The sequence below is a fragment of the Oncorhynchus kisutch genome, linkage group LG11 (genome assembly GCF_002021735.2).
Source record: "Oncorhynchus kisutch isolate 150728-3 linkage group LG11, Okis_V2, whole genome shotgun sequence".
In the NCBI taxonomy this organism is placed as follows: Eukaryota; Metazoa; Chordata; class Actinopteri; order Salmoniformes; family Salmonidae; genus Oncorhynchus; species Oncorhynchus kisutch.
This window is the reverse complement of record NC_034184.2, coordinates 64,823,435-64,851,204: the sequence shown is the minus strand read 5'-3', so window position 1 is coordinate 64,851,204 and position 27,770 is coordinate 64,823,435. Positions and strand designations below refer to the sequence as shown.

General features: G+C 40.2%; 1 protein-coding gene across 1 annotated transcript; it reads right to left on the bottom strand.

Annotated features, from left to right (window-relative positions):
• Nucleotides 1–9,764: 9,764 nt before the first annotated feature.
• On the bottom strand, nt 9,765–23,781 carry gad2 (glutamate decarboxylase 2). The gene is made up of 16 exons (XM_020494623.2): nt 22,865–23,781; nt 22,396–22,458; nt 22,082–22,237; nt 21,407–21,640; nt 20,365–20,455; nt 19,429–19,541; nt 18,809–18,924; nt 18,007–18,086; nt 17,837–17,891; nt 17,477–17,593; nt 16,588–16,652; nt 16,422–16,500; nt 15,968–16,117; nt 15,031–15,138; nt 13,907–13,996; nt 9,765–10,660 (listed from the first exon to the last, which is right to left on the bottom strand). Exons 1-16 carry the CDS (start codon nt 22,941–22,943, stop codon nt 10,487–10,489), a joined length of 1,770 nt encoding a protein of 589 aa, XP_020350212.1. The 5' UTR covers nt 22,944–23,781; the 3' UTR covers nt 9,765–10,486.
• Nucleotides 23,782–27,770: the final 3,989 nt, after the last annotated feature.

Here is a 27,770-nt window from a genome sequence, read left to right as displayed (position 1 = left end):
TTAGTGAAGACTAGGGTGGGCAAATTTATTTTGTAGATGTTCTCAATTAAAATAAAATATAAAGGTGGTTCTGGAAGTATTCTTAGGGGGAATATTAGGTTGCATAAAGATGAGTGCTTTCCCCGCACAATGTTGGCCTTCAAATTTGCCCTCTAAACATAAATAAGGCAGTAGGTTGCTGCTGCTGGTCAGAGTCTGAGAGACAGGCTTTCTTTAGCCTAATGCCTAATTCTGTCGTCTACTAGAAACCAGTTGTTTCAAAGTTAATAATACTAGCAAAGTTGTCTTTGAACTCACAAAATGAGCTAAAATTAAGTTAAAAATGATCGCTGGTTTTGAGAAATACTGCTCACATGCTAGATGTTCATCTCATCACTTTGCAATAGAAACTTTAACCATTTGAAAAATATCCTTTTCTATATAATTCTTATTTGTTATGAATTTACCACGTTAAATAAAACGGTACTTCTTTATTTGTTTCAAGTTAGCTCACAGAATTAAGGGTTTGTCAAGGAGAAGAGAGAAAGACAGGAGCTATTGCTCCATCCTCCTTAAAAGTCTTGCGCAACGCTTTTCCCTTCACAAACCTACCTGGCCGAACCAAAATTTTGCGGAGGAATGCAATCATAAAATGGGGAATTGAGTAATAGTGTGCAGTGGAAAGCCACAGAAAGCCAGTAACTACGGTGGGAAAATAATTTCCAATCCATCAAATTCATCATGGTTGGCTATATTATTGAGGGGGTCAAATTGGCCTGTCTCTAACATTGGGGTGGGGGTCATGACCCCCATGTCCTCTGCAGGTTATGTGCCTGGTTTATCCCTTAAACTGGGGCTGTCAAACTCAAACTTCCATGGAGGGCCTAGTGTCTGTGGGCTTTTGGTTTTTCCTTTCAATTAAGACCTAGACCAGTGCTTTCCAACCCTGGTCCTCTAGTACCCTCAACAGTACACCTTTTCATTGTCGCCCTAGATAGCCACACCTGATTCAACTTGTCAACTAATCATCAAGCCCTCAACGAATTGAATCAGGTGTGTTTGTCCAGGGCTACAACAGAAATGTGTACTGTTGGGGGTACTGGATGACCAAGTTTGGGCTGTTGGGTGTTTTGGAGGACCAGGGTTGGGCTGTTGGGTGTTCTGGGGGACCCGGGTTGGGAAACACTGACCTAGACAACCAGGTGAGGGGAGTAATTTACTAATTAGTGACCTTTAATTAATCAATCAAGTACAAGGTAAGAGCGAAAACCCACACTCAGCCCTCCATGGAATGAGTTTGACACATGCCTTAAACCATATTTCAGTATGATAGAGAAGCAGTAGTCATATCCCATTATTTCTGTGATTGGAAGCACTGTGTCAGGAAGCCTTGTGAGTGCCGATTTTACCAATCCTAAAGGCTTCTGAAATAGTGCTTTGTTTGACACACCCAATGGCTCAAATGTAACTGGGTGATTCTGCAACTTCGAGCACTTTGGCCCTGCAAGCTTTCAGAAATGAAAATGTATTGAAAAAAAACATTTTAACAGTATTATAATTCTCTTTGATTTGTCTAGAAATAATATCTGATAATGGCTGCAATTGTACTATTCGGGAATGTATATATTTTTGTAATTTTTCTGACAGCCATAGACAAATGTAATTTACATCACTTCATTAAAGATCAATTTTAGTTGAAAATGAAATATCATACAATTAATTTATAACACATTTCTTATACATTTGTACATTAACTTGCACTGAATATTATTGTGCTTTAAGGTTTTCCTAAAATGTATAATTAAACAACGCCTGAATGCATAAACCTGCCTTTGTGACAGCAGAAACATTTACTTATCATTAAAAAATATATATATTTCCACCCAACCTTTTTGTGAAATTATGATAACAACCATATGATTTCCCTATCTAAAACGGAAAAAATAAATGTCATCCTCATAGAAGACCTCAGTGAGTAAAGTGAAACCGTATCATTTGTGGTATACCCAACACAGGTGTGGAGGGTCACCTGCTTGTGAGAATCACCAAAGTTAACTGCTTGGATTTCACTGGTGAAATTGAAAGTTGCGCCCCTGAGTTCTCTGGAAAGTCAATATGCACGATGATCTCCTCTTTCCGCAGATTCTCTTTTAATTCTCTCAGTTTAGAGTATTGATGTCGAATGTTGTACACGTGTTTCCCTAACTTCTCTTTCAATACTTTAGAGAATTTCTCCAGTAGAATATGCAGTGTGCCACAAACCTTTTCTTTAACTGTCAAATAAATGTACAGTGAACTTTCCCTCTTTGTTTTTCCTTTTTGCTCTCTTCAGCTTTGCTTTTCCACTCAAACCACCATGTCTGCTCACTAGCATCAAAGTCAGATGTTTAAGCTCTTTTGCTTGGTGAAGGGAGCACTCTATGTACATGCACTCTTTCTTCAGGTTCTCACAGCACAAAGACTCAATAAGGTTCTCATTGTTGCTGCAGCTGATCACTCTGTGATGCTGTAGTTTGTTCTTCGGAGTTCCCTTCATTTTCTGTTTTGTCTTTGGGGAATCTTGTCTCTCCATTTTCAGTTGACCATACCTTTTTTGTATTCCTCAGTTTTCCGTTAAGCTTTATCAAGTTTGACATTTGTCATGCAAAGATCTCTATGTTTATTCCGGCACCAATGTGCCGGAGGAAACACCATGCACCTGGCAGCCTTGATTAGCGCGCACTGCGCCCGGCCCGCCACAGGAGTCGCTGGTGCGCAATGAGACAAGGATATCCCTACCGGCCAACCCCTCCCTAACCCGGGACGACGCTAGGCGTAATTGTGCATCGCCCCATGGACCTCCCGGTCGCGGGCCAGTTACGACAGAGTCTGGGCGCGAACCCAGAGTCTCTGGTGGCACAGCTGGCGCTGCAGTACAGCACCCTTAACCACTGCGCCACAATCTGTTCTTAACTGACTTGCCTAGTAAAATAAAGGTAAAAACAAAAAAAAATTGCCATCTCTTGCTTCTTTGTTCTCGCTTTGTAAGCTCAGAGATAGATTTCACTATCTTCTCTCTGTCTTTTTGCAGATGTTCTTTGTATCGTGTAGGATAATTTATTTTGTTTCTATGTCTGTGACATCTGTGCTGTTTTATGTGGCATCTTCTAAAAACAAATAAAATACTACTTAAGCTTTCCAATTTTGCACATCTTGGAGCATTTTCTAGATTAAAGGATTAAAGATTAAAACATGATTAAATAAGTCTAAAGTTTAAAAAAAAGTCATAACAATGGATTTTTGTTATTTCCACCACGTTCTGTTATTTCCACCACAGTTAAGTTTGTGATGGAAATGACGCTTCTACTATTTCTGGAGAAAAATGACAGACTTCTTAGCATGCTTTGGCTAGTATTCCAGCTGAAGGAAAAAGGAAACCGCACACTGCTCTTGATAGTATCACTGATATTTAATAAGCTTACGTATCGGCCTCACGGCCTTCGTCAGAGCTTTTGTGATTAAAATTTTCTTTGCACCCTTATGTAGACCTAGCCCCACCCACATCCGTTCCACACATCGAAAGGGGTTGGAGGCAAAGGAAAAACAAATATAATTATTAGTATATGCTAGTATTACAGCTAGCATATAGTTTACACTAAATACAGTGCCTTGCGAAAGTAATCATCCCTCTTGGAGTTTTTCCTATTTTGTTGCATTACAACCTGCAATTTAAATGGATTTTTATTTGGATTTCATGTAATGGACATACACAAAATAGTCCAAATCGGTTAAGTGAAATTTAAAAAATTACTTGTTTCAAAAAATTCTTTAAAAAAATAAAAGTTGTGCGTGCATACTGTATGTATTCACCCCCTTTGCTATGAAGCTCCTAAATAAGATCTGGTGCCACCAATTACCTTCAGAAGTCACACAATTAGTTAAATAAAGTCCATCTGTGTGCAATCTAAGTGTCACATGATCTGTCACATGGTCTCAGTATACACCTTTTTCTGAAAGGCCCCAAAGTCTGCAACACCACTAAGCAAGGGGCACCACCAATCAAGCGGCACCATGAAGACCAAGGAGCTCTCCAAACAGGTCAGGGACAGCGTTTTGGAGAAGTACATATCAGGGTTGGGTTATAAAAAATATCTGAAACTTTGAACATCCCAATTAAAAGAATATGGCACCACAACAAACCTGCCAAGTGACGGCCGCCCACCAAAACTCACGGACCAGGCAAGGAGAGCATTAATCAGAGAGTCAACAAAGAGACCAAAGATAATCCTGAAGGAGCTGCAAAGATCCACAGCGGAGATTAGAGTATCTGTCCATAGGACCACTTCAAGCCATACCCTTCACAGAGCTGGGCTTTATGGAAGAGTGGCCAGAAAAAAAACTGCTTTTCGTGTTCACCAAAAGGCCCCTGGGAGACTCCCCAAACATATGGAAGAAGGTACTCTGGTCAGATGAGACTAAAATGTAGCTTTTTGGCCATCAAGGAAAATGGTATGTCTGGTGCAAACACAACACCTCTCATCATCCCGAGAATACCATCCCCACAGTGAAGCATGGTGGTGGCAGCACCATGCTGTGGAGATGTTTTTCATCAGCAGGGACTGGGAAACTGCTCAGAATTGGGTAAATAGTTATGCATGCTTAAGTTTTCCATTTTTTCATCTTATTTCTTGTTTGTTTCACAACAACAACAAAAAATTGATATAAACCCCCCCAAAATCAATTTTAATTCCAGGGTGTAAGGCAACAAAATAGGAAAAATGCCAAGGGGGGTGAGTACTTTCGCAAGCCTCTGTACATAAAATATATATTTTAAAAAAAATCTAAATTCTACCACAAATTAAAGAAATTATAGCCTGTTTGGTAATGACTGACAATAACAATATTCTATACACAAGCAATATTTACCTAGATTTTTCTTCAACTTCTGTACATCACTTCTGGAACAACTGTCTGCTGCAGCCATGTGCTTCAGTGTCACAATAAGTTTCCATGGTAACTAAGTTAACATTCTCTTTACAAAACATGAATTTGCCCTCAGTGGTGGCAATGACACCACTACCAAAGAATAGGTATGTTTTGTGTAAATAACATAAAGGGCATACTCACAATAAACATTGATATAGATTTAATTTAATTGACTCTTTCTCTAAAAGGTAACATTTCATAATGTGTAGTTATTAATGTTTTCTCATCGTAGTAGCTCAAACGTCTGGGTCAGGGACAAAGGAGAAAGAGTGAAATTAAGGTATAAAATGCATCTGAAAAGTAGCTAAAATACATGATAGAGAGGTGATAAAGAAATCTGGGGTGATTGTTGAACTTAACATATAAAGAATAAAATCATTAAAAAAAGAAAAAATACCCAAAATTGACTCTGAGGACATAAGTTCCCGTAGTTGCAGAATCACCCAACTATGGAATATTGCTCTTTCATGTTTGGACGTTTTCTGACATTTCCAGAGGTCTGGAAATTGTGTTGAGGCAGGATAAAAGACAAAACTGAGGATGTCTTTTACTTTTGGCAAGAAGAATATTTATTTGTATTTCCCCAAGAGAGTGACACACATTTCAAGATAACTGGATGTTTGAGAGAGGCTTGTATACATGCGACTGTACATAAGGGTTCCTATTCATTCAAAACCAGTAACCAAGTTTACAGGATAAGTTTATATAATACATTATTTTTGTATCACATGAATGCATGTTTGTGTGTTTATTTCTGTAAACACAGTCAATTCTCAGATTTGTCATTTCAAACATACTTTGTTACAGGGCAAAGATAATATATTTTAGACTCATCCCAGAAACCAGGTTGGGAATCTTGACTGTACAGGATCTATTGTTTCCAGACACCAGTTCAGGCAATTAGGGACCTCAGAAAAGGGACCGCTTTTATTCAGATTCCACTGACACGGTTAAATTAAACTACTTATGTAATGTTGTTTATCAAGTCCATCACCATGACACAAGCCAGCATAAACCAAAAACATTCTCAAACAGACTGCGAATATTGTGGGTAGCCAAGAAACTTCAGAGGAAAGCAATACATTATTCGTAGTGAGATTTGATTGCTACTACGGCAAAGCTAGAGAGCGATAGAGAGAGATAGAGAGGTTATATATATGTATAGAAGAGCTTTTAGAAAGGCATGCTTGGGATCTACACATAAAGATATATTATTCTACGTTCATAGCGACAGACTTAAAGCGAAAGAGATACAGTATAGAGAAAGTTAGATTAGCACAGAGAGGACAGTTGCAAGGCAAGATTAGCATGCTTGCTGATCGAGAAGCTAACTTTTTACAGGACGTCAACGATACACAAAGCAGCTGTTAAAGGCTAGCGACAGTGCACACTATAGTATAAGCTAAGCTATTAATTTGACGCTAAAGCTATTAAGAGGGACTACATGGTTGTCACTAGTTACCACAGCCAAAAATACACAAACCCTGCCTATTTCTTAAATGTATCTTCATAAAATGTGGTTTTAAACCTTAACCCTAACTTTAACCACACTGCTAAATGTATGCCTAACCCTATCCTTAAATACAATTTTGACTTATGGTAACTAGTGGAAACCGGACTACATATACCGTAGATTGTATTTCACAAGCTGGAAAGGCAAGGCGTTTCATGCACATGCAAAGGAAGTTAATCTAGTAGCAGCAGCAAGAGAAACAAAATGGCTGACTTTCCGACTACCACAGTGAGATTCCTATTTTTGTTTCTATGATTCAATACCCAATGTTGCTTGTGTCACAGTGTGCTTGACAATTTAGATAAGGCATGGAAAGATAGAATCACTTCAGAAAATAGATTTAAGGATGCAGCATTTTTTTGTATTATTTTTAAATATTTAAACTTCCATTGTTGAAGACAGTTGATGGACTTCATAATATCTAAAGATCACTCCAACTACAAAACAACGGAACAATAAAAGCAAGCATTTTCCAATCAAACCCGGTACTTCCAACAGACCCTTAAGTCGCCACACATTCAGACTAATGACAGTTTCCATTTTTTGTGTATGTCTTTTAACATCGAACTATGAACAACCATTGGACATTGCACATTATTAAGTCATCTTATGCGTTTAGTCTAAAGTGCACAATCTTCCCTTTGAGGAGAACTAGACAATACTGGCGATTGATACTAAGGCAACACAGTTACAAACACACAAAAGTACACATTGGCACATACTGTCAAGTACTGTATCACTTGTACACAAAAACCACAGGGCTTGAGTTTAGAAATGGCTTTGCGTACTCATTTGAAATCTACACTGTACCATAGTCGTAATCTGAAATGGTTTCCAAGATGAATTCGGAAAATTTCCTTTGAAAGCCAGTCCCTGAACACATTTATCTTTGAAGTAGCTATCATACACTAATCAAGTCAAGTATTTTGACATAAAAACACAGGAAGAAGCAATATCAACTAACAGGGATGAAAATACTGTTTTTTCAATAGAGAAAATATGAATCCTTTTACCTGACAAATAGTCTCTGATTATATGCCTTTTGTATACACAAATGCATACACATAGATATGTACTACAGTTATGGTATCTAAAAATTCTATTTACAACCTATGATTAAAAGGGATTGTACACTGACAAACCATGTTGAGGAAATTGTGCTTTTCTAACTTGTGTTCTAATGACAATGCTACAAAACCCCTGCTTATTGTGAAGCAGGGCTTGCCCTCTGCTGACCTATGCAATTGTCCATAACTTTTAACAATATTTTTGCAAGTTATACATTTTTTTGACACTTGCATATGATCATCTAATTTTGTAGACTATTGAGTTGACCAAAACGATGCTTGTTAACTTTGTTTATTGGCCAGATAAATACGTAAATGCTTGAGAATTAATACACTGTAGATGCCTCAACCACAATGATAAGGGAGGCACCTCTCTTCCCTATGCTTTTGTGCAAGTGATGTCAAGTATAGCTGCAAGCCTGGTGAAGTGCCTATACTCAAAACAAAATTCTATCAGTTTCTACATGTAATTAATCGCTCATTGGCCCCATGAATAAGCAGTATATTAACCCAATCTCTTCACTCCACTCCAAATACAGGTTCTCTCCAATGAAGACTCTGCTCTAAAAGGTCTGATGTCTATCCCAAGAAGGTGACACTGCCACAGAATTACACTGAGTGTACCAGACATTACGAATACCTGATCTTTCCATGACATAGACTGACCAGGTGAATGCTATGATCCCTTGATAAATCCACTTCAATCTGTGTAGATGAAGGGGAGGAGACAGGTTAAAACTCCATATTAAGAAGGTGTTCCTAATGTTTGGTATATTCAGTGTATATCAATTTACTGAGAGGTACAAACAACATGGCTGACTATACAACTTGGCCTGAATTACTCCCCGTCATGTGTTTCGGTCACACACACCTAAACTCAGCAAAAAAAGAAACATACCTTTTTCAGGCCCCTGTCTTTCAAAGATAATTCGTAAAAATCCAAATAATTTCACAGATCTTCATTGTAAAGGGTTTTTAACACTGTTTCCCATGCTTGTTCAATGAAACATAAACAATTAATGAACATGCACCTGTGGAACGGTTGTTAAGACACTAACAGCTTACAGACAGTAGGCAATTAAGGTCACAGTTATGAAAACTTAGGACACTAAAGAGGCCTTTCTACTGACTCTGAAAAACACCAAAAGAAAGATGCCCAGGGTCCCTGCTCATCTGCGTGAACGTGCCTTAGGCATGCTGCAAGGAGGCATGAGGACTGTAGATGTGGCCAGGGCAATAAGTTGCAATGTCCGTACTGTGAGACGCCTAAGACAGCGCTACAGTGAGACAGGATGGACAGCTGAACGTCCTCGCAGTGGCAGACCACATGTAACAACAGCTGCACGGGATTGGTACATCCAAACATCACACCTGCTGGACAGGTACAGGATGGAAACAACAACAACTGGAAACGCACAATCCCTCCATCAGTGCTCAGACTGTCCGCAATAGGCTGAGAGAGGCTGGACTGAGGGCTTGTAGGCCTGTTGTAAGCCAAGTCCTCACCAGACATCACCGGCAACAACGTCGCCTATGGGCACAATCCCACCGTCGCTGGACCAGACAGGACTGGGAAAAAGTGCTTTTCACTGACGAGTCGTGGGTTTGTCTCACCAGGGGTGATGGTCGGATTCACGTTTATCGTCAAAGGAATGAGCGTTACACAGAGGCCTATACTCTGGAGCGGGATCAATTTGGAGGTGGAGGGTCCGTCATGGTCTGGGGTGGTGTGTCACAGCATCATCGGACTGAGCTTGTTGTCATTGCAGGCAATCTCAACGCTGTGCGTTACAGGGAAGACATCTTCCTCCCTCGTGTGGTACCCTTCCTGCAGGCTCGCAGGCTTGCAGGTGCCTTGGTGGAAGAGTGGGGTAACACTCTTCCAGAAATGGCAAATCTGGTGCAGTCCACGAGGAGGAGATGCCCCGCAGTATTTAATGCAGCTGGTGGCCACACCAGATACTGACTGTTACTTTTGATTTTACCCCCCCCCCCCCCTTTGTTCAGGGACACATTATTCCATTTCTGTTAGTCACATGTCTGTGGAACCTGATCAGTTTATGTCTCAGTTGTTGAATCTTGTTCTGTTCATGCAAATATTTACACATGTTAAGTTTGCTGAAAATAAACGCAGTTGAAGTGAGAGGACGTTTCTTTTTTTGCTGAGTTGATATCATCTTGCACCCACTACACACCAGAGAGAGAATTGAAAGTGACATTAAATAAATGAGGTCATCCAATGAAAAGTGCTTTTGCTGTTGAGCATAAACATGGCTGCTTTGAAGAGCATTACTGTGGCGCTACTCTTAGAGCTGCTTGGTGTTAGTCGATTGACATTGTCTTTCTCCTTCCCTGCTATGAGGCACGACTCTTTTCATCCTTCAGATTCTTTGGAAATGTGTTTAAATTCAGATACTACAGTTATGGGATGTGTTGGATTTGGAGACTTTGTCATTGTTTTCTAATACAAGTAGAAGTGAGTCAACCAACATTTGACCAAAACCACTGCTTGAAGTATGCAAATGTTAAGGCAGTGGACTGAGTTGAGATAAGTCGTAAGTGTTCTTTTAAACATGAGTGAGACTAGAATGTAGCTTACAATGGAATTTAACCACATCTGGCACTTCCAATGTACCTTGCAAATGAGAAAACAATTAGAAAAGAAACTCTTCATCATCAACCTATTGCACTAGCATTTCATATCACAAAAATACATATAAACTTACATCAATTACACTACTCTATACTAGGAAAAACTTTTACAGAACCCCAGACCAAGGAGGTCCACGACAAAGCTGCGATACATAAATATGGATATATCTATAGATTATTTTTTTCTTCTCAAACATACCTTGTTATAATATATGACTTTGGAAGAAAGAAAAATGGATTACCAATACATTCACAACAAACATTTCATCCGTTTAGGGAAAAGGAAAGGGATATTTGGGTGACACAAGTCTTATAGATCCTGACCGAGCCGCTCGATTTCCTCGATAAGAAAGTCGATGTCCTCAAAGGTGGCCGCGGGGTTGGAGATGACCATGCGGAAGAAGTTAACCTTGTCCCCCTGTGGTTGGTAGCTGACCATGGTTGTCCCATACTCCATCATCCTGGCCTTGATCACTGGAGCCACCTAGACAACAAGACACATACAGTTGTGTTACAAAGAAAAAGTGTTAAGTGCTTTTCGACTATTACGAGGAAATACTATTGTAAAACAAGGTCACATGTATTTATTTAAAAATGTCAAGCCCCTTTTTGTATAGCCTGGATAAATTGACAATTTCCTTTGACAAACAAAATGGACACCAATCGACATTTTATTCCCTAAAAAAAAGGAAACTTCCTGTATTAAATGCCGTTCACTTGATCAAACCTCTGTGTTTTCAATGTGCGACACATCCCTGTAGTCAAGCTATAGTATCTACAGATGCACAACTTACATTCACTCAGTGGACAGGCCGAAAAGACAGCTACAGACAGCTGGGGTGACAAATAAATCTAACACCAACAAGGTTCAGAAGAGTTCAGCAGAAACTGTGATGTTGAGAGGCTATCTTGCAATAAAACTTGGTAAAAGTCATTTATTTGTTGTTCAGTACAGTCTGTCTGGCTTTGTGGATTACATTCTCTGATGTGCAGAGGCAGATTCAATTACATGTTCTGGAGGAGATAGTGAGAGTGACACAGGCATAGCCGTGGGAAGTAGGGGTGCTGAGGGTGCTGCAGCACCCCCTGAAATATATATATATACAGTTGAAGTCGGAAGTTTCCATACACCTTAGCCAAATACATTTAAACTCAGTTTTTCACAATTCCTGACATTTAATCCTAGTACAAATTCCCTGTCTTAGGTCAGTTAGGATCAACACTTTATTTTAAGAATGTGAAATGTCAGAATAATAGTAGAGAGAATTATTTATTCCAGCTTTTATTTCTTCTATCAAATTCCCAGTGGATCAGAGGTTTAGATACACTTAATTAGTATTTGGTAGCATAGCCTTTAAATTGTTTATCTTGGGTCACATGTTTTGGGTAGCCTTCCACAAGCTTCCCACAATAAGTTGGGTGAATTTTGGCCCATTCCTCCTGACAGAGCTGGTGTAACTGAGTCAGGTTTGTAGGCCTCCTTGCTCACACATGCTTTTTCAGTTCTGCCCACAAATATTCTACAGGATTGAGGTCAGGGCTTTGCAATGGCCACTCCAATACCTTGACTTTGTTGTCCTTAAGCCATTTTGCCACAACTTTGGAAGTATGCTTGGGGTCATTGTCCATTTGGAAGACCCATTTGCAACCAAGCTGTAACTGATGTCTTGAGATGTTGCTTCAATATATCCACATACTTTTCCTGCCTCATGACGCCATCTATTTTGTGAAGTGCACCAGTTCCTCCTGCAGCAAAGCCCCCCCCCCCCACTTTTCGCGCCAAAGTACGTTCATCTCTGGGAGAAAGAACGCGTCTCCTTCACAAGCAGTATGACGGCTTGGAAAGTGCTCAAGAGAAAAGGATAAAAGGCTCTTTTACATGGGTGTACAGTATTTTTGTAATTCACATTTGGCTTAAAGGGGCAAGGAGGTACTACCAAGAGGTAATGCTAGGTGACAGTTTGTGAAGCTCAACTTTTCAGCTTAGAGCTTTACAGTAGCAGTGCTGTACAGATTCAAATCACCTGCAGGTCCACAGTAATCTTCAATTGACTTAGAATATATCTGGGGTATTAAGTTACACAAGGCAAACGGAACTTTGGAAACTTCTGCAAGTTTAGGCTTAATAAGGAAAATGGATATTGTCTTTAAAGGGAAAATCCACCAAAAAAATGATATTTTGGTATTTGTTTCGTTAGTGCACTGTTGATACGGTCCCAAAATGTTTTTGCATGTCAGCAGTCTAGTTTTCACCAGCCACCTCCTCATGATAATGCAACATGCTAGTTAGTTTTTAATGTTTGATCGCTTCATTTGTTTTAAGTCTATATGTTGAATCAGCAGGTCATGTTTTGATGTATTGTGGTCATTGTTTCTCCTTACTGATGTATTGATGCTGTTTTTTGTTTTTGCTTTCTACCTTATGCGCATTGAGCATGGGAAATGCGCTCTACAAATGTCATATTATTATTATTATTATTATTATTATTACTACAGTCATTCCACACAAATCTGTTGCAGGTGTCCTGTTGTCATTGGCAACCCTGCAAATAATAATAAATAATCAACTCTGAATTGTGCCTCACTTGAATCGGTCCTTTGGCAAAGGATTTTGTGTCCAATTGTTTCAAAGCACTGTTGAAAAACACTGGTGGTTGAAAAAAAGCTAGTCAACATGGATTCAGAATATCACGTCTTCCAGCACAGTCCCTAATTGTGCTAAATGGTCATCATTATGACAATCACCTCTGTCTGCGGAAAATGCAGAATATCAGTCCTGCTAAACATCTATACCCATAACAGATGGGGCATGTCAAAACTGTTTTAATCAGGATGTTATCATGCATGTGTGAATGAGACAATGGCATAGATTCGGTGTCAGAGGTGTCAGAGGTGGAACTGCATTGGAGCCTTCAAACCAGTGAGTAGCTGCTCTTGCGATCATTGTCACGAAGTCACACCCGCCCCACTCACTTTAGAAGTTCAGCGCGAGAAAGTGAAGGCTATATAAAAATAATTACGCTAAAATGTAAAAATCATCAAATAAAATAATGAGAATTTCTATCAGCCTAATCGAGGTGTAGATTACATCTCACATTCCAGAGTTCGAACTTGTAAACAAGGCTGGATGGGATTCCTGCAGCCAATGGCAATGTCCACTTTAGGTGTAATGCCACTTGTGGATTTGACAGCTCTAACTCAGTTCCACCTCTGACACTGCCAAAACAACTGCTATGAGGATGTCGGCTAAAGTATATCAGATTTAATAGAGCCCCATGTGTGTTTGAGAGAGAGAGAGAGGTCTCTATATATGGCTGGCACGCACATCATCTGTTCATCCTAATTGCAGATTAGAGGACCCCTGCTGCTGAGTGGCTGCCACAGTAACAACCCACGGCCAATGATTGAACTCATGGACAGTAGCCCCCCCCCCCCCATATTCACTCCCTCCCTCCTCTCACAGTCCACGGAAACATGTCTGTCATTTAAGATTCTCTCATTCCAATTGTGCTATCGAGGTTGAGCTATTGAACTCTATTTACATGCTTAATGACTTCCCAAACGCCTTCCATTTTTAGGCACAGGGGTTTTTCTACAAATTACATCAGAGGACTGCCATTTTGTTTCGGGTGAAGGAGACATGATGTGGACAAACTGAGTGCAGTGAGACGGAGGCGTTTGAGGCTCGGACAATAAGGACCGGACTAGTCCTTTATGTCTTACTGCTCACCTTGTGCAGGCGCTTCTTTTTCTCCTCTTTGTCCTCCATGTACCGCATGCCAGGAGGGAGGTACCAGAAGCACACGTTGGTGTGTTGAGGCTGGGACAATGCAAGATGGGAAGACGAAATGATTCATCAGTCAATCATTATGCTTTACACATGGACGCACACACACTCGCGCACGCACACACACACACGGTGGTGCACACGTCAAATTGAGCTGGAAAGACAGGCGGGGGAAAAAATCCATTAGAGAAACCGTGGAATATTGGAATCCACTCAGGTTGTACAAAATAGAAAGCTCTCAAAGCAATCATGGCTGTCAATTTATCAAGCCAGCGCAGTGTATACTGAGCAATTCACACCCTTACAAAAGAACTCTGCTGTGAGTTCTGCTGTGACGGGTGGTGCTGTCGGTGGCAGTGGTCTGAATAGTAAGCAGGTAGAGTGGCTCTCATTCATAGACCCTCTAGCTATGTCTGAGTGTCTCACATGTCGATCTCCTAGTACCAGATGTGATGGGAGAAGAAAATTCTGTCTGCTCACTGGTGTAAAGCATTCATTACCAATGGTTGACTGACCATGCATACCAGACTCATTTATTTAGCGTCAGTGTTGAGTCCCCGACTGCACTGATGTGGTGCTATGGTTTTCTGGGCCACCAAGCCAAGTTAACACCTGGACCAATGCCCAGGGGATTTGGACTATTCCTGCCTGTCACTCTATTGTGTTACAGTGGTTTCTGTCTTTTATATGGCTGTAATTATAAGCATAGCTAAATAAAAGTCATTTAAATGCCAGGGTGTCCATACTCTACCGCAGGGGTATTCAACTCTGACCCTACGAGGTCCGGAGCCTGCTGGTTTTCTGTTCTACCTGATAATTCATTGCAACCACTTGGTGTCCCAGGTCTAAATCCGCCCGTCATTAGAGGGGAACAATTAAAAAACACACACAGTGGAAATGGCTTCGAGGTTGAGTTTTGAGGGCTTTATGGCATGGCTCAGCCCTACTCTATAGTATAAAATACATTCCAATTAGATTTGAGCCATTCACAACATCATCACATATTTGGTTAGTTTTTTTGTGTTATCATTCATGTCGTTCAGTGTCTAACCATAATATGAACATACCTTTCCATTGAAGACCATCTCATATCCTTCCCTGTCCTTGATCTTGTTGTACAGGTACTCCGAAAGCTCCAGACACTTGTCAATCTGAGCCTCGAACCCGATGGTGCCCTATCGGTGAAGAGGAAAATGCTGTCAACAACACGGTAAAGGTAACAACAAAGGTGGAAAAAAGAGAGCTTATTTTAGAATCATACTAACGATAGCTAATATTTTTAAGTCCCAATAACTGATAGCAGGAACAAATAATGTTGTTTTCCTGTGGTGATTGACATTTTCCAAGAATGTTTCATAAATGTCTTGTCCAAATTAAAGAAGACACTTGGTACACTAAAACCCATAGTCCAAATGCAACACGAGCAAAAAACAACTCCCTCCACACATCCCTGTCTTTGCAATGCAGGTTGATGTCAGTTCCCATTGTAGCACTGTGATAAGCAATTACCCCACTAGTCCTCAACTGTCAAGCTGCAGGGGTCAAACTAACTACTTGAAGACCAGGACAGGCTTTACATCCCAGCCACATGGTCAGAGGGAATCTATTTGTCTGGGATGTCCAGCATCACAAAGCTCACTATATTATACTTAACAGGACCATTTGTTGACTGAAGAAACAGAAGGCTACTAAAGGTTTGGAATTCATACTGGACACAATGTAGTCAAACAGACATCAACAATGCAATCAAAAAAGCAACACACTGTACATTGTACTAGGCTGTAAAAGGCTTTTGGAATATGTATTTTGAAATATACATGAGATAGTCCCTGGCAAAGAGAACTATAATATATATGTTTTTAAATACCAAAAATATCAACATAAATGTTATTTAAAACAATCTGTTTTACAATTAATCAAGGGATGATGAAAATCTCTAGAGGGGATCTTTATTGAACTAAATGATCGAAAGAGAACTACATTTGCAATCAGTACTCTACCAACCTTAGCTCTCCACATGAGCCAGAGCTTGAAGATGTCCACATGACGTCCACACTGCAAGGCCTTGTCCCCAGTGTCGTAGGACAGGTCGTAGTGCTTGTCCTGCTGGAACAGGTAGCAGGCGTGCATCTGGTTGCAGTTTTGCATCAGCCCCTGGAGAAGAGAAAATAATCACTTAAACAATAAGGCCTGGGGGGGTGTGGTATATGGCCAATATACCACGGCTAAGGGCTGTTCTGAGTGCTAGGACACAGCCCTTAGTCGTAGTGTATTGACCATATACCACAAACCCCCGAGGTGCCTTATTGCTATTATAAACTGGTTTCCAACATAATTAGTAGTACAAATAGATGTTTTGTCATACCCATAGTATACGGTCTGATATACCACGGCTTTCAGCCAATCAGCATTCAGGGCTTGACCCACAATATATGTAAAGGGGACTTTGACCCCTTACCTCCTCCCGGACCAGCAGGGCTGAGCACTGCAGTGGGACTGCCATCATCTTGTGAGGGTTCCATGTCACTGAATTGGCCCTGTGAATTGAAAAAACAATGGATACTTTTTCTGAATATTGATTTAAAAGATGAAAATTCATCATTTTAGTACATTTCAGTACGGACCTCTCAACTCCATCTAGCTTCCACTTGTGCATCCTGGACATGATGAGACTGCCTCCCCACGCACCCTGAGTAGAGAGAGAGATAGTGAGATGACCAAACTACAGAACACTTTGTAGCATGAGACTGAGTCTCAACATGAAGAGCCCCATTACACCACAGCATGTCTGAACTCAACCAGCCATATGTAATAACATACACTTCATATTCCCGGAGTGACCCCGCTGACAGTTTCCTGCAAATACTGACGACTCGTCTCTATTTCATATTTTGTGGAAAGGGAGCTCCTAAACCTAAACCTCACCCTCAAATTTCTATGTTCGAAAATGCAAGAATTCAACGTAAAAAGGCCCTAAACAAATCCAGCATGTCTGCAGTTTGACACTGATGGATCTCCTTTCTTGGTCTTAATAGAGGTGTCTCTATGTCATGCCTCAATCACCTCCATTACACAGAGTCCTTCAGTGAGAGAGGCCATGATGGGGAAGTCAGGGGAAAGGATGATTTACAGCCCCGGCTCCAGTTTCCTTAATCTCCAGTGTTACAGAGGAAACTGGCTGAGTGGCTGTCTCCTATCTAGGTCAGCTGAAAGCAGCAGAGGGGACTCAGATATATTACATGAATCAAACTCTGACTGGTGAGCTCTGTGTGCCCCTGTCCCTGAAACACCCAAAGCTAAATGCTATGGACTTACCATCTGATGAGGTAACAACAAAGGTCTTCACCTAAAGTAACTTGAGTGTGTAATAGCCACTTGTATAGTGTAACTTAATGTAATTTGCCAACATAACAGGAGTCTTGGTCTGTATATCAGTTGGGACGATTCTTATCGGTCAGCTGTACAAAATCAGCATGTAAAAAAAAAAGATAAAGTACACGTGTTTCTACTTACATCCACGTGGAACCAGACTTGGTACTTCTTACAAATATCTGAGATGGCAATGAGGGGGTCAAAGGCTCCGTAGACTGTGGTGCCAGCCGTCGCACTCACAAAGAATGGCACAAATCCCTAAACATAAAACATGAAAAGAAATCATTTGCATGTACAATGTCACATACCAACATTATAACTATTTCCCATTATACACATGACATTACCGATGATATATTCTAGATAATAGCACAACACATTCCTGATCATCGTTGCGGTAAATTTCCATATGGTTGCACAGTATGAAGGAAAAAAATGACTTAATAGCCATTGCTCTTCAACAGGGATATGGATGGATGTGTCATGTGTGTATGAAATTACCTTCTGCTTGGCTTCCAGTATTTTCCTTTCAAGGTCAGCTGGTATCATTTTACCACTGTGAAGAAAGAAAAAAACAGGATTTCAATTGCTTGAATGCTTTTGCCATTAAATGACATGTTCTGTTTTATTCTACACCTGAGGCCTACTGTATAGTTAAAACACTACAGTACCTCTCATCAGCTTTGATGCAGATGACACTCTCTGTACCAATGCCAAGGGCTGCTGCTCCTTTCTTGATTGAGAAATGACTCTAAAAGACACAGAAGTAGAGAAATCCCTCGCACAAGCTCTTCTCGTAACCTGATTACATTTCCTGTTTGATGCATTTCATTGAATGCTGCTATAAAGGGAATTCAAGACCAAGGAAAGAATAAAAAGAGATGAGCTGTAGTAACGTTGGAATGTTGCTGTCCAAGGCAAAGCAAAGGCTTTTGGGAGTGTTCTATTTGAGCTGTTGTTTGCCCAAATTATTTAAATGTCCTGGGCCACTGCAGGGGAGAGGAGATAACAGCAAGTGTCCCTGTGTGCTGTACTGTCATGCAGAATGTCAGCAAATCAGCCTCATATTAGCTATGGCTGCATGTGAAGGTGATGTCAGTCCCTTTTCTACAACATGAATACATCAGTGATGGAAAATGTGACCTGGCTTTATATGGAACAGCTGGCCCAGCAGTATGCCAAAGGGATTTCATTGGGAATCTGACGCCCACTTTGCCAAACATTACCCTCTTTAAATAGTGAACGCTGGATCCTTGTAATTTGACGTAATCTAAGAACAAAGCATACAAATTATACTCCCTCACCAAGACATTGGGATAACATCACTATGAAGCAGCTAAATGAAATGCACAATAAATTAAACACACACAAAAAAGGAAGTCAAAGCAAGAAATGTATAAAACGATAAATTAACGAATTAACAAATTAAATAAAGTGAAAATGAAAGATAGGAGTAAGGGGAGGGAGGCCTACATGCTCGGATGTGAAGGCTGCCAGTCTGGGGACTGATGACATTCCTTTCTCCTTCACTTCAGGAAACATCTTGAAGCGAGCCAGCAGCATGGCATACATATTGGAAATGGCACCACCTAGGGGAAAGAGGCGACGCACACCACTCAATCACTTGTGTTGTGTCAGGATCATTTGGTACAGCCATCAGATGTCAAAACTCACATGAAGATAACGCTTTGGCTATTCAATAACACAGGACTAAAAGTAAATTCAATGGTTATGTATTGGTAACATACATGTCTCGGGAGAATCTGTCTTAAATGTTTTGAGGAAATAATAAAAAAATACAATGTTTCAATGATGATAACATATATGTCGATGTAATTGTGAAAAAGCATCAGTTTGCCTCTGTTATTATAACCTCCTATGTATTTTTGTTTTTGTTACATGTCAACCAAGAGTCCAGAGGAGAAATGAAAGCAACCGTTATGTTGTAAGGGAGGAAGTGGTTTTATGCTAATTGACTGTGGAAAGTGTTCCATTTTTGTCATCAAAATGCTAATTTACACATAGCTGGAGATGGGCCAACCAATTTTCTGTGAATCTGATGGGGGGGGTTATAATTGGCGTCACCTACGCACCGGGAGAGAAGATTCCATCCCCTCGGCCATCCTCCCAGCCAATGATCTCCCTCATTTTCTTCAAAGTGACGTATTCCAGCAGCACGAACACTGGAGCCACCTCGTAGGTGAACCTGGATTCAACAAGAGAGATCACATGACTGAGTTACACAAAATATGTAATGACAGACAAATGATTGAGCATCTGTCTTTTCTCCCCTCTGGAGGTTCACAACCGATTTGGCTTGAGAAACAGTTTATCATGGGCTCAGGTTTAGCATGAGGGATGGGGTTATATAGCCAATAGAAGCTGACAACGTATTTCAAAGTCAAGACAGACAAAGCAAAACGTTGGGTTTATTGGAATGCACATAGCAGTAGATGTCAATGTACAACGTTGCAATTCAACTACAAACACAGTGGAATTTACAAAGGTCATTGCAGGTTATGTAGGTTAAATGCATTACTCTGTGTATGACTCCTTTCTCTACATTACAAAACAGTTCAACATTCTCTGCATCATACAAACGGCTTGCTACACTGCAGCATGTCAGACTCCAAATTGATTACAAATGTATTCATTTTGGGGATTCAGTGCATTTAATGGTGCTAGCAGAACCCGTATTTCACTGAGCCATGACTCTCAGTATATATCATCCCCCACTCAGCCAGAAATTAACTTCCGATTAGCCTGAATCAAGCCAAAATGCTAATTTTCTCCTCTTGAATTGCCATGGGGATAGCGAAGGAGGGAAGGCGGCGAGGGGTGGGGTTAAATGAATACGGGATTGAATTATATGCTGCCTTTCCTTTCAACCTTTCACATGCTCTCTTTGAGTGAGACTCCACTATCAGTGTGAGAAGTCGCAGCAGAGAATGCCCATGGATGGACCGGAAATGGAAATGATTGTTATTCTGTTTTATCATTTGAATCATGATGAGGCTAGTCATACTCACATGTTGGTGTTTGCGGTGGACGTTAGCCAATCAGCTGCAAGACCAACCATATCTAATCCTGTTGAGAGCTGATTGAAGTATCTGGGGTGGGCTAGAAGCAGAGGAAATTGTGTGAGATTACAGAATTGTGTTGTGGTCTTTTTGGAAATGTCAGGCATATTTTCCTGTATTTCTGTTTTCCATACTATGCGTTTTATGTGATTGTGGTGCCTATGCCACTTGGCACAGCTTGGCATGTAAGGCTGTATGTAGCTCCTTCATAGTTGAATTCAGTTGTGGTGTGTTTTTGGAGTGACAACTATTAAGCTTGTAAGGTCATGCTAGAACATTTTAGAGAGAAGGTGATTTCAAAACGTTTCCGTATTTTTTGACATTTTACCAGCCCTGAGGGGTATTCGTTTTAGTTTTTAAATTGAACATGGTGAGGATAATATCATGGCATATATGGAACGTGTTAGTGATTTTAGCATTGATACTGTCAAATTCGTTTGGAAATTGTATTTTGGGGAAAGACATCATGTCATTTCCATTTTGCTCCATATATTATGCCTTTCTTCATCCCGAATAGTGCGGCACGGGGGGAAATGACCTAGCACATTTAACAGATTATGATCTCAAAAACATTCTATTTCCACCATCTATACATACCATCTACTGTAATTTGCTAAATAAAAACATGTAACGAAAACACACATGTAGGTCTGTTTTCTTGGATATGCCACTGGATAGGCCTGGTTTATATTTTAATCTTTATCTATTCATATATATTCTTTCAACAATCTGCCTGCTGTACATTAATTTTCGTCTGGGTAGCCCCAGGCCTAATTTATGAATAGGAACAACTCTTCAGAAGAAGACATTTAGCAATTAATTTCGTGTATATTGACCCAAAACGAATTTACAAAAAAACCATATAGATATCTATAGGCTGAGTAAAACAGCAGACAGGCAATATTTGAATTGAATTGAATTGTCCATTTCCTCTCATAAAAAAATCTGCGACATTAGCATTTTGTTGCAATAAATATATATCTTATAATACCTGTTTTGATAGCGTATTTCAGAGTTGCACGACAGCTTATCAAAATATCATCCAGTGTTTCTGGCTCATCCTGCAGTTCCCAGTTGTTTCTCTGGAGCAATTCATTGGGATAGTGGAAATCAATGACTTTCGTTTCCCTATCAAACGATTCCGTGATATATGCCAGCAAAATATCCACAACTTCTTGGAGAAAAGTCATTGTCTTCAAGTCACCATCCAACGCGGGTAGTAGATCTGTGAATCAATGTAAAAATGCAGGCAATTTGAATTTGAACTCTAAAGTGTCATTTTAACCTTGAAAATGAAGGACAGAGAGGCCTAGATTTAAGTAAGGAGAAAATGCGTATAAACTGTAGACTTATTAGGAAATAATAGGCTACACATTTATACCAGATACATAAGGCCATCGACTTTTTTAATTATTTGTTTCGAAGTGATAATGACTAACCTAAATTAATTATATGTAAATAAGAAAACCTAACACATTTTTCAGTTCAAAATAATAGGTCTATACGTCAGTATGCCTACGTGGGTTTTAAATGGGCTTCTTGTTGAATTTGTTGAAGGTTACTCTGTTTTTCATATGAATGATGCATCATGCGGGTAGGCCACTCATATCACGATTTCGTATGTGAAAAATGTATCAATATAGGCCTGTCATGTTTATAGGCCTACCTGTTGAATATAGATCTGAGAAACCGACAGTCGCCTCAGTCGCCTTTAGACAATTGCACGGTTTGTTGCATCCGCAGGTCCCAACCGTTGTCTCATCCAGTTTGGTAGATGTCGGCTCGGATGTTTTCTCGCCCTCTCCAGCAACACTGAGTAGAGCTTTAAATGTTTGTTTCAGTTCATAAAAATCAGAAAAGGAGGAAACAATTCAATGCACGATAAGCAATGAATATGTTGCGACAATGTTATATTGCCTCATATAGGCTATGCTAATATGCAAATTATAGCAGTTTTTTTCTTTTCCACAACCAACCTACCACACAGTTTCGATCCAATGCCTCCAGGTAGTTTTTGGGCCGCCGCCTGGCACCATGCCCTGGCTGGAGAGAGCAAGTCAAAGACGGATGAATAATGGGCTATATTCAGGCTGTGTAACTTACAAATATTCAGGAAAAAACGTGCTGAAACAAGGTGAACACAACCTCACATGAACATAATACGCTGTATTGGGCTACCAAATTCACAATGATAGGGCTACTAGCAATTTATATAATCAACATTTTTTAAGTCGTCTTAACCTTGACTAAGCCCATTTTGTCTAGGGGCTATATGCATGACATAAAAACATTGTGACATCTTCTACCAGTCATTGTTAAGCCACATTTATCCTGGTAGCCTGAATACATTGTTTATGCGAGTTAGGGGTTGCAAGCGTTAAACGTTGATTTATCCAACCAAATAGGTTATTTCATTTTCCCTTTAGGGGCTCAAGCCGATAATACTCACGCGTAGTGGGGCTTTGGTTGCTGGTATTATCACCAGCATTCTCTGGCGCGCCAAGACCCCAAAATCCGTGTGATGCCATTGCAAACAGTCGCCAGCAGTTAAGAGCTATATGAAAGACGGACAAATAGCGCCCATTCAACCGGGGGGAAATCTGCCGAAGGGAAACGGGAGCTGTTCAGAGACGTGGTGCTGAAGCTGTCTGTCGACTCTTTTCCAGCTGCACAAAATCAAACTGTGCATTCAACAGAGACACAAACGAAACTGCAAAAGTGCTCAAAACGTAGCGCTCTCTTCAACGAGACTCTTCTCTGTACGCAGGCGACCACAGGTATACAGATGGAATGCCAGGCATTGTCTTCTCAGAGAATTCGGTAACAGTTACCCAGAGCCCCTCGCGATTCAGTGTAAAGCGCAACCTCTCACCACTGGGTAAAATACAAGGCTATGTAGTATGGCAGAGTGTAAGAGTATGAATATATCCGTATTGTGAAAAAAGGCGATAAAAAGGCGATTTCACTAAGGCCACTTTCAGGAATAAGCACTACTATGCAGAGTATAATCCAGCGGTGAAAAGTAGAGCGCAGGGTCTGCTATATTAATGGTATAAGCAACTTAATAAAACAAACGTGTCCCACCGTAGTGTTAACCTGGTTTCACGTCACTAAATAAATTCCAATGTGATTCAGTTCATGACGAACTGGGTTGCGTCATGAGTCGTGACCACACATCTTTGTCCCCCTCCTGCTGTGTGCGTGGAACTCAACATCAGAAACAGTCTCATTTAAACAGTTTTACTCCAGCTTGGCTGCCCTGATAATTCATTGATCCAAAACTTTTGTATGCCTTGGCGCCTTCTATCATTGCCCCCCTCCGGTCAAGGAAACGTAACGCGGTGTGGAGTGGGAACGCGTGGGTCCCTCTCGCTCCGCTAGAGTTCAAACCGAGTGCTCCATGGAGAGTGGCGTTCAAATCCGCCGTCCGTTTATTGTGCCTGGCTCTACGTCGGTCATGGCTAGAAGGGCTCCAGCTGTTGTCAAATGAATGTCAAAAGTTTAAATGTTTTGAATTTCAGCTAACCCTAACCCTTTTCCTAAACTTAACCAAATTCCCCTAACCTGCTACGTTAATTCTGCTGCATAAATTCTCCTAACTTGCTATGAGAAGTCAAATCTGACGTTTTAACTTGACAAAAGATGTAGCCCTTCAAGCCATGACTGTCAGTGCTGTCCAAAAGCCATGCATCCAGATCCCAGATGGCTATATCGGTCTGCTAATACAGGACTAGTAAAACCCCAGTGCACTACTTTTGTAAAACAAAATAAATGCCGTAACAATAATAATATATATATATATTTTGTATTACTATTTTTTTGTCATTCAGATTTTTCAGCATCCCTACTTCCTGCGGCTATGCACAGGCCTACAAAAAGAAGAAACATAGCTATGAGGTCATCTGGGGAAATAGGGATGTGTTTTGTTTTGGGGCAGACTACATTCTGTTGGATGCTATCATCAATCAGTTGTGCTGCTAGTGTGACCACTGAGAACACATCACAAGTGAATCAGTAACAAACCCTGTGGGCTTTTCTGCTTTAAATGTCACACTTAAAGGTTACGGATTCACCGAACAACAAAAAATGCTAAGTTAACATAAGGGAAATACATAGGAAAGTTGAATAACACTGCAGCTCCGTGGTTTGCATTTACGTAAGTGGTAATATATTTGGGCAATTTATTAAACAGCGTTCAAATGATTCAACCTGAGCATTGGGAAGTAGAGTGTGTAAAGTCAAAACAATTCACAGTGAATGTAGGCATACCTGAACACAACAGTAATGTTGAAAGCCATTCTCAATCTACATTAGGCAATACAATCTACACTGTTAAAATGAAGTGCTTTGTAACACCAAAACGAGTGGCAACTGAGCTGCCACAACACGAAGGAGATAAAACCTTAAAGCTTCTGGAGTATTGAAACACATCATCCTGAGATGTTTTGAAACATTGCATGTTGTCAGTGGCGACCCCAATCAGGACTGCCCCAACTGTTTTGAGCCCCACCTGTTTAGCAAAAAAAAAAGAAGCCTGTTTTGCATGTTATTTTGGCATTAATACGCATAACATATCATTTTGCAAACAATGTAATTTTTTTTTAAAAATGTCATTAATAAAGCCGCATACAAACATGGTCTCCTTATTTGCTTTTTAAGGCAGCTACAAAATGCAGGTGTTTCAGCCAAGCTCAGTGCTTTCTGTGGTGGTGGGGCAGCCAGCGGAACATACAAAACATAGGGGTTGGTAATGCTCTCTAGCTGTGCCATGATTAGTTCAGTGTTCTGTCACTCATGGGGACACTTCGTCTCTGCAAAATCTACAGGGAGAGCTAGAAAGTTCAAGCCCCGTAGGTGCTGCCATAGATTTACAGTAGAAGTACCCATCCAAGAAGGCTCAAGGTCATTGGCTACAGATAAAATTACATCGGTACACGGTTTATGTACCGAAGCTTTGATTAGACTGATCATGACAACATCATACTTTCAAAATCTTAGCTAGCCAGCTAGACAAGCAGTCATCATCATGAATCAAGTTGACAATCTACTGGCAAATCCTTTTCAGTCCTTGTCATATAAAACGTATTGTGCTCATCGGCCATTGGACATAAACATTACACAACAAGTTGGAAATCGCAAATTCACCAATGAGTGGCTTGGAAGGAATCAGTGGCTAACTGCAAGCGTTGCAAAGCAATCACTAGCCTGCTATTCAGTTGAGTGGGTGTGTGGTCCAAGTCTGGGTTTAAGAGTCTCTTTTCCAAACTTAAAAGGATAAACATTCAACACCATGGGCCAGAAAAGGTTGAATACATTGGCCATGCTGTCAATCCAGCATGACTTCTACCGCATTCAAAACAACTGGAAACTCTGAACTGGGAAATCTCAGATTTCAGTGAGTTCAAGACAACTGGGAACTTCGAAAAAACAAGCTCAGACTGGGAAAATACTTTTTGAACGGTCATCCAACTCGGAATTCCAAACCGGGAACACATGCCTCTTTCTAGAGCTCCGACCTGAAGATCACTGAATGATCTTGATTCGACCTTGTATTTTTCACAGTTCCCAGTTGCCTTAAAAGCACTATAAATCCAGAGAATGCCAGACTTTGATTTTAAAAAATGATGACAAAATTTGCCCACAAGAAGGACCCCCACACCACCTTCCTGTTCAAGTGAGCACAGCACAACAAGATGAGTCCAAAAATGTCTTGTATGCTGCTGCATAAATTATGTAATCTGCCAGGGAGATATGTATACTGTAGCTAAGAAAGTAATACTAAGTGTATATTATGTAGTAAGCTGTTAGTAGCCATGTGTCTCACCCTAATAATTGTGTCCCTTCCCCACTCATAATTTAGCTTACTGTTCTGACTTGGTGGTGCACATGTAACCTATAGCCTGTATTTGAGAAATGTAATCATTGAATATTGTAAGAGCTTTCATTGTCTGTTTATATGCCCCCCTTTATTTTTCCTATGGTTCTGACTTGGTGTAACAGGGAGAATACTGTAAGATCGACCCATGTTCTGAATTTTTTCACTGTACATTTCAAAAGTGCTTAACAAATAGTTATATTGTCTACGTTCGTCTTAGCTTGCTCATTAATGTCTCAATCGAATTTACTGATTGCCTCTTTTCCGCTCATCGTTCCCTTATGCCATAGTATGTACATCTCAATTGCCAGTAGAAACCACATTTGTTGAAGCAAGTCAGCCATGTCAACTTTTTTTTTTATAAAGGCAGTAAATAAGGCTGAATGAACTGTTTCGGTGCCAGACAAGTCTTCTCTGATAGCCAGGTGTAGCAGTGGTAAGGATTCATTCCATGGTTCTGAAAAGAAAACTGCTGTTGGGACAGCTTTATGTAGGCCCTAACCATTTGTGGGCACAGTTTGTCACCGTTATAGTGCAATTAATGTATTGTTTAGTATCGTGTTGTGTTGTGTAGTGGCTTCCCTGTCATGCATCCCCATGACATTTCTTTTGTTGATGTTTTCCCCACCAAGATTTACATGCTAAAATCACCACTGCATGGTGTGTTGTAACACCACTTAATAAAGTGTTGCACAACACCTTGCCAAGGACCGGGAGCCCTACCAAAAAAGGTTGAAAAAACTATATTGGTATTTCGTATTCTGTTTAGTGCAGAATTAGATAACTTCTCTTTTGGTGCCGTTTCCTCCCTCTATAGTTTCTAAACACTATTATGGTATTTCAAATCCTGTCTAGAGCAGAGTATTTTATTGTTTAGCATTCATTAATGTGTCTGTTCATTTGCCTGTTTAACCCATTTTGGCAACAGTAACTCCAGGTTTTGCAACATGTTTTGCAATTTCCTCTTCCATCAAAAGTTAGAAATGTGGGAATGGGTTTTCTCATCATTGAACATTAAAAATGCAGTTTTTGATATCCGTTCATCATGATCCATTACACCTTATGGTGCATCAAGCTGCTTAATACTAAACTATACTGTAAATATACTTTTCTTTCTTCAAACATTCATACACCATTGTGTAAAATAAGAATACATTCTAAACACTTTTGAATTACCCATAATCCTCTAAAAACAGAGCCATGTGGCACGATAGGATTCAAACCAATTAGTTCAATATCTCAAATTTCTCAGACTTTGGATCTCCTCATAAAATATCTTAACTTTTAAGCCACATGTTAAGTTGGATTTATTCTTAAATTGTTGGGTAAAATTAAATGAACAAATCATTGAAATGACTTGCAATCCTTTTTAGTAAGTATACTGTATGTTTTTAGTTTTTTTATTATACATTTCAATTCACCCTAGAATTTTTTTGTGGCGGGGTGGTTGAGTTTGTAAAACTTCAATAAAATTCAAATG